The sequence below is a fragment of the Notolepis coatsorum genome (assembly GCF_963971535.1).
Source record: "Notolepis coatsorum genome assembly, chromosome: 8".
Classification (NCBI taxonomy): Eukaryota; Metazoa; Chordata; class Actinopteri; order Aulopiformes; family Paralepididae; genus Notolepis; species Notolepis coatsorum.
Window position 1 is genome coordinate 140353995 of NC_140172.1, and position 8244 is coordinate 140362238.

General features: G+C 41.9%; 1 protein-coding gene across 1 annotated transcript in view; it reads right to left on the reverse strand.

The window, feature by feature from the left end:
- The window catches only part of gabrb4 (gamma-aminobutyric acid type A receptor subunit beta4), a gene marked incomplete at both ends in the record, with an annotated part of 223158 nt that extends 215190 nt beyond the window's left edge, over nt 1-7968 (reverse strand). The window contains 2 exon segments of the mRNA XM_084320577.1: nt 2391-2485; nt 7889-7968. Of these exon segments, the coding sequence (XP_084176703.1) occupies nt 2391-2485; nt 7889-7968 (175 nt within the window).
- Between the last annotated feature and the right edge of the window lie 276 nt (nt 7969-8244).

Consider the following 8244-nt stretch of genomic DNA (forward strand, 5'->3'; position numbering starts at 1 on the left):
GAGCTTTAAACTTTAAGCTACATTTTTTGGAACTCAAAACTCACAACCTCCCTCTCCCAAACCGTTCCTACAACAATTTGTTGATGTTGCATGATCATGTATAGGCCTACATTTATTATGTATTATATTGTTTATGTTTAAATAACATTTAAACATCAAACTCCTCTGACCTCATCTGGTCTTTCCAAAGACGCGCGCACACACACACACACAGAAAGGGAGAATGCTATGCTGTAACATCTACACACACGGAGCTACTGCTGTTGTTCTTGGGCGGATATGAGACTCACCACAGGATTTTCAAAATAAGAGTATCGATATGAATCGATCTTATTACATCGCATCGATCCGATTCGATTGTTGATAATTACATCGATGTATCGATCTGGATCGATGTATCGTCCCACCCCTACTCACTACCCTGTCACACACAGGAGACACACACTGTTCTGTCCCTCTGTCTCTGTCTGTCTCTCTCACTGCCCCGCTTCTGTCACACACAGGAGACACACACTCCTCCTCTCCCCACATCAGCTTTGCTGTGGACTGAAAGGTCATGATGTTGAGCGTCCCCCTGTCCTCACCTCACCTTATGGCTATTTACGTTGAATAAAGTATATTCCTTCTGTATTCCCCATCCTCCACAAACACACACTCAAACTTGTAATGAAAAAAAAATGGTTTTCTGACAAACTACAGTATTTTAATGAAATTAAACTTCTACAAGATAGAAAATGGTGTCACCTACTCTCTCTCTCTCTCTTCTGTGTAGACATGTTGAACAGTACTGTAATTGCTAAGAGATTCTTAAAGGGATATTCCACTTTAGTAGAACTAGTCAGAAATCAGCAGTCTATCTAAAGTCATCTACTAGTAAACTAGTGACCACTGATGTCCCTGTCGTCTGCGGTCAACGCCACCATTCCTCCCAGGTGTCAGGCTCCTCATTCACTTCCATTCATTTTGAGGATCTAGCCCAAATGTACCTCTGAAGTATAAACAAACTACTGCTGTGCAGATTTCAATAAAACAGACAGTTCTGAGTTAAAGGTACGTGTTTGTTTTAGCATTTGATGTGTGTTTATGAATGTATTACCCTTGATAAATAAAAGCCGATCCGGTCGATTTGTTGTCGATTTTGAGTGTGCAGTGTAGCTTTGCCTCGTGTGAAATTGGAGTGGTTACCATGGTTACCTGCTGCCTGGCTTGCTGAAGGAACGGTTCTAAACATTCTGTGAGAAGTTGACAGTTGGTCAAACTACACCTCAAGTGAGAAATGGTTCCTATTGAAAATGGCAACATTAGCACACAATAAAAACAAGTACCTTTTGACTATTATTATTTAGACGCAGTCCCCAAAATGAATGGAAGTGAATGAGGAGCCTGACACCTGGGAGGAATGGTGGTGTTGATAGCAGATGACAGGGACAGCAGTGGTCACTAGCTCACTAGTAGATGACTTTAGAGGTAAGACATCTGATTTTCGACAAGTTCTAAAACTTGAGATGTCCCTTTACAAGTTCCATCTCGAAGGTCCAACAGGCCAAGGCATCGCAGAACGTTCACTAGTGCCCTAACGGAAGCTGTGTTATTATTGACTCATCCTCTTCCCCTCAACGCTCAATTCCATGCTTTCCTCATCACAGAAACGAGGTCCTACATCATCGGTCCACCGCGTTCAGCCTCCCATCAGAAGACACCGTGGAAACCAAATGAGAAACGGACCACTGACCTGTAAACCCCCCCCCCTCCCTCCAACTGTGATTAAATAACCATGAGGGGATGTGATGGCAGGATATAGAGGATGCACACTTTTCCATTAAAGTCTTCGGGGCACGAGTTGGCTTGGCCTACATCCGCAAATGCAACACTCCGAGAGAGAATTCCTTTCATTGAAAACATTCGTCCCAATCACTCCGAGTAGTACCAGTATCAATGGATTCACCATCCCCGGCTCCAAGATACACACAGTGTGTGTGTGTGTGTGTGTGTGTGTGTGTGTGTGTGTGTGTGTGTGTGTGTGTGTGTGTGTGTGTGTGTGTGTGTGTGTGTGTGTGTCTGTGTGCCCTACTTCAAAAGAAGCAGCCATCTTCCATATGTGCCGTGTGAATAGATGCATAGTAATGACATGCTAGCTTTTCCTCCTTTTTTTTCCAAAGCCATCACCCCTCTCTCTCTCTCTCTCTCTCTCTCTCTCTCTCTCTCTCTCTCTCTCTCTCTCTCTCTCTCTCTCTCTCTCTCTCTCTCTCTCTCTCTCTCTCCTTTACCAAAGGCTGTGTAATGTAACGCTTGAATCGGTTTCTGACTAATAGCGACCAGAGCGCAGAGTAAGCGCGGTGGACGCGGAGGGTCCGGGGCATCACAGGTGTGTGCGTTGGCTGTATACGCACCTCCAAAGTCGGGCCTCAGGCGGATGTCATATCCTTTTAGCAGTTTGTCCACGGTGGCCTTGGCCACAGACATGCCGCTGTTCCCAGGGGAGAGGCTGAGGAGAGAAGGCATCGATGTAAGAAGGAGCGCTTTCTCCACATCAGAGGGGGGGGACATGAAAACAGTAATGTATTGCTGTTATTTAACCAACCCCCCCCCCCCCCCCCACCGGGTCCGAGCTGACCGTTCCGTGTGGGTTTGATTTGATTTGGATTTTTATTATTATTGTTGTTATTATTATTTTTTTTAACTTCACTGGACCTATTCTTCCGAGATATGCATTTAAAAGTAATCATTGTAATCATAATAATCATAACTACCTACCTCATACTAGTCTACGCATATAACTCTGTATGATAGCATGTACAATAGTGCAGTATACACCGTATATATACATTTATATATTCATATTTACAGCATATATATATATCCATCATGTGTCTGAATATACTTGCATATAATCCATATAACTCATGTATGACAGCATGTACAATAGTGCTGTATATACTATATATATATTTATTCTTAGTCATTTATATATTCATATTTACAGCATATATATACCTGCATATAATCCATATGACTCATGTATGACAGCATGTACAATAGTGCTGTGTATACCATATATATATTTATTCTTAGTGGATATATAGTATCTATCCACATCTGTCTGTACATACCTTTATATAATCCTTTTTACATATCTGTAGATACTATATTTATATCTGTACATATCCCTTAGCTACTCTTACTAGTTACGCTGCTGACCAGACTTACTACCATAGTGTCTTTATACGTGTACCACTGTACATATTAACACTGCAACTCTGTACATACATCTGATTAGCACTATATATTACTCAGTAGTACAAATGTATATATTTACATTTTTATATCCAGTTTAATCACCTGTACATTGTATATTACTATTGCACTTTACTGTTAATCTGCACTCTGGTTGGATGCCAGACTTATTTTCATTGTACTGTACTTGTGCTGTATGACGACAATACATTTGAATCGAATCGAATCTAAAAAAAAATTATATTGTAAAAACATTCCATTTATATGTAGATACAAACTATAGAATAAAAGGGTTTGTAGGTTGAGAGCTTACACAGACTTGGCCTGGATGTTAGGGGGGGGGTTGGGGGTCGGTATATGTGTTTTAGGGTCATCACATCATTAAGTGGACACCTATCATCGCAGCATGTTACATTAGAAGCATATTATATATTTATATATATCATATATATTATAAATTATATATATTCTGTAATAATAAAGAAATAGCACATTCCCCATCCCTACTGTACAACTAACCTGCATCTACAATGACGGTGGGATCACTTTTGGATCACAAATGGTTTGTCATCGCGGGTGAAACATAAAAAACGGTCCGTATCCGGCCGCCCCGTCCACACATCTCTGTCACGTCGACACGCACACGCTCACAGGTCGCCACTGACGACCGACCACGACATGCCAAGAATGTGATTAGAGATTCAAACAGTCACTGAGAAAGAATTAATCATTTCTAGCTGCCCTAAATTAATAATTTTTCTTTGCATTCGGGATTCAGCGGTGACACCCGTGTAGCGATGACATTTAAAAAAATATATGTATTAGGGCTGGGTGATATGGCCAAAAATGTTATCACGATAAAAAATGTCATATCGTTCGATGTCGATAATCATCTATATTTTTATTACTATTAAAAAAAATGATTTTTTTGAAAGTGAAAGTACCAAAAAAAGTGGCTGTGGCTCCAGGGGAGTTGAACAGTTCTGGCTCTACTAGTTTCTTTTCTATCTTTTGGCGCTTTTTTGGTGGACAAACCACCGCACATGTGCACCGTGACTCGCGACTGGAGACTAGCTCTGCTAGCACACATAGCCTACTGTGTACAGACGGTTTCAAACTGTATTTTAAATTAGAAAGCAAACAAAATAAATGGACAAGAGAAAAATAAATCTCAATTTGGTCAGTATTGTCATTTGGACAAGCAAAGCCATTACATTAAGTTGGGGGCAAGAAAAAGTCTGTCCACTGTCTCTGGTTTTAAAGCTGCCCTGCCCTGTTGCAGGTCACAATACAAATGTAAAAAAAAAAAAAAAAAAAAAATTATTATCGATATTATTTTTATTAGCGATTATTAGCGGTTATTAAAATATATCGCAATAATTATCATTATAGTTTTTTTTTTTACATTTTGTAACGGACTGTTCTATGTTTTATTACGTGTTGTTGTATGTAAAAGTGTTTTGTCCCTTTTGAGTCGCCGTAGGGTAGAGAAGGTTGGTGTTTTACTTTCTCATTAGAGTTACACCATTAGGTGAACTCTGGGTCTTTAGCAGGCTACAAACATTTATCCACGGTCTGTATTGTTCCCACATTAAAGCCCCACCTCAATATCAATCATCACACGAACACTGTAAGGGTCGTGGGGTGTTACTATACTATATTACTGGGGCCCAGCACGGCAGCGTACTGAGACGCTTTGGATAAAAGCATCGTGTTCAGTTTATTATCTAAACATACCAGGTCTACACCTGAAATGGACCATGTGGTCATTTAGTGGATATTGGATTCTAAAATGAAATATAAACCTAATATAACGAAGTCTAGTGGGTCTGCGCTGAAATGGAAGCGTTGGATGAAGAAGTCTGTTGATAGTGAACAAAGTCTTGGATGAAGAAGTATTGGATAAAGAGGTCTACTGATACTGAACGAAGTATTGGATGAAGACGTCTTGGATGAAGAAGCCTTGGATGAAGAAGCCTTGGATGAAGAAGCCTTGGATGAAGAAGTATGTTGATAGTGAACAAAGCTTTGGATGAAGAAGCCTTGGATGAAAAAGCCTTGGATGAAGAAGTATGTTGATAGTGAACAAAGCTTTGGATGAAGAAGCCTTGGATGAAAAAGCCTTGGATGAAGAAGTATGTTGATAGTGAACAAAGCTTTGGATGAAGAAGTCTTGGATGAAGAAGTCTGTTGATACTGAACAAAGCTTTGGATGAAGAAGTATGTTGATAGTTGATACTGAATAAATCCTTGGATAAAGAGGTTGTCTGGGTCCATACTGAACAAAGCATTGATGAAGAAGTCTGTTGATACTGAACAAAGCATTGATGAAGAAGTCTGTTGATACTGAACAAAGCATTGATGAAGAAGTCTGTTGATACTGAACAAAGCATTGATGAAGAAGTCTGTTGATACTGAACAAAGCATTGATGAAGAAGTCTGTTGATACTGAACGAAGTCTTGGATGAAGAAGTCTGTTGATACTGAACGAAGTCTTGGATGAAGAAGTCTGTTGATACTGAACGAAGTCTTGGATGAAGAAGTCTGTTGATACTGAACGAAGTCTTGGATGAAGAAGTCTGTTGATACTGAACGAAGTCTTGGATGAAGAAGTCTGTTGATACTGAACGAAGTCTTGGATGAAGAAGTCTGTTGATACTGAACGAAGTCTTGGATGAAGAAGTCTGTTGATACTGAACGAAGTCTTGGATGAAGAAGTCTACTGATACTGAACAAAGCCTTGGATGATATAAGCCGACGGATCAACCTTATGAAATAGGAGCCTGACGCACACCGGACCCGCCACTATCAGACCGTTAACGCTTCATCGAGTGACATTAGCGATATGAAGTGACAGACGCCATGTGGGCGCTGAACTCGCTCCTCAGGTGGCAACACTAATCCAGGAGCACGCAGTTTAATTAGCTCCGCGGGTGGGTCCCGTTAGGCAGGTCCGTGTCAGCAAGGCCCGGGACTCGGCGGTTTGACAATAAACGGAGAGGGGACGCCGCCTATAGCAGACCCTAATAGTAGGATGGGGGGCATCTTGTGACATTGGTGCCGTGATCCAAATCTCACGCGTCGAGCCCAGCTCTCCCGCTGAGGTCACGGGGGGGGGGGGGGGGGGGGGGGGGGGGGTGAGAGTCTCACTAAATAGTTCAAAAAGTCCATTAACCCTTTCACTACCACACACTACAGAAGGTATAGTGAAAGGGTTAACCTGCTGTAGTGTGGTTGTGAGCGGTTGAACCCTTTGTCGTGTGGCAGTGAAAGGGTTAACCTTCTGTATTGTTGCGGTGAAAGGGTTAGCCCTTTGGTAGTGTGGTAGTGAAAGGGGTTAAAGGCGGCGCACGCTCTCCCGATAACTCACGTACGGCACTGTATATACAATTACCTCATACAGGTGGTGGAGCTATCAGGTGGGGACAGAACTTGCGGGTTTGACAGAGGCACCCCCCCCCAGAGAGCAAAGCTATATACATGAAAGGCACCTATGCCATTATGCACTTGCTCTACATTACGCCGTCACGCCGGGTGATTCAGTGGACCGGTTTACCTGAATGTAAGCAGAGTGCCATGTCAAAATGGAAGACCGAGTTCTGGGTGGTCACAAGGAATCAGTAACCTACATTTCATGGCTGAGATTGTAGGTTAAGTTGGACCCTGGTGTAAACCAACGCGTCGGCAACACTGTTGCGTGATGGCGTATTGTGTCTCCATGGTCTCCGTTCACATGTAAACATGAAATAATAGATCTAATAATAAGGCTGTGTCGTGTGTGCGTATGAGAATGTATAATCATGGTATTGGACACGGTACTTTCTCCCGATGCTTTTCACAGGTGCTCGGAAATAATATGCACTAGGCTGCACGCAGAAGCGAGTGGGCCCACAGAGAGGAGACGTATTGATCAGAGATAGATGTTTAGTGCTCCACACTTCGGCTTCGTTTATTGGAAGCGATGGGAGACGATGACCTACTTTGATTGTTTTTTTTGTTTTTTTTTATTTATTATTATTTTGATCTTTTCGTTTGCTCTATAATGCAGAAAAGAAAACGCCAAACTGCTGTGGAAATGCTATTATTCGTGTCGTATTGTTTTTTAATGTTTTGTGTGTTTTTTTTTGTTATGTTTTCCTAATAAGAAAGGGCCTATATAGGCCTACTGCTTACATAGTGGCATATCTGTTGGATTATTGTCTCAGCGGCCAAGTGATCAGATTCTATCGTCTAGACTCAATAGAGAAGCTTCCGTGAGGTAATTAGGAGTAGGATCTGACCCTATCCGATATAAATCACCCTATCCGATACAAATCACCCTATCCGATACAAATCACCCTATCCGATACAAATCACCCTGTAGATATCGGTGAGTAGGCTTCGCCTCACAATAGGCTGGAAGCCGCGCACGCAAAAAAAATTGACGCTGGCGCGCGCCACACGATCCCATAATATTCCCTATAATAATGTGCAATTGCCTACATTGGTAACAATGCCATTAAGGAGGCCTACAGGTACACCCCCGTCCCCGTCCCCCCCCATCCGCCCGACCGCCGCGTTAATGGGATTTCCAGCGCATCTGTCTTTTGCTTGAACGGTTTATGATTATTGTTGTGTGATGTGTGTTTTCAAAAATAATGACATGTTCTCTTACCTTTGGGCAAAGCAAAAGAAGGACAGAACCGCCAAAGCTGAGACAATTCCACATAATTTATCTTCTTGAGGACCCAACATTTCCACAAATCCTTATGGTTTTTCAATAATCCAACGCGCCTATCATGGTCCTCCCCGAAAATGGATAAAAGCAACACACAAAAAAAACTGGCAATTAAAAATGAATCGCTGGTGGTGGTGGTGGTGGTGGGAGAGAGGGAAAAAATAATATCGAACAAACTATAGTCTATGTCTATAATACCCATGCAATGACTTCATTAAAATAGTCGCTTAAAAAACCCTCTTTATTAATTGGCCCCCTGCTGTGGCCCCTGAGCTATGGGAATCCGTGCAGGT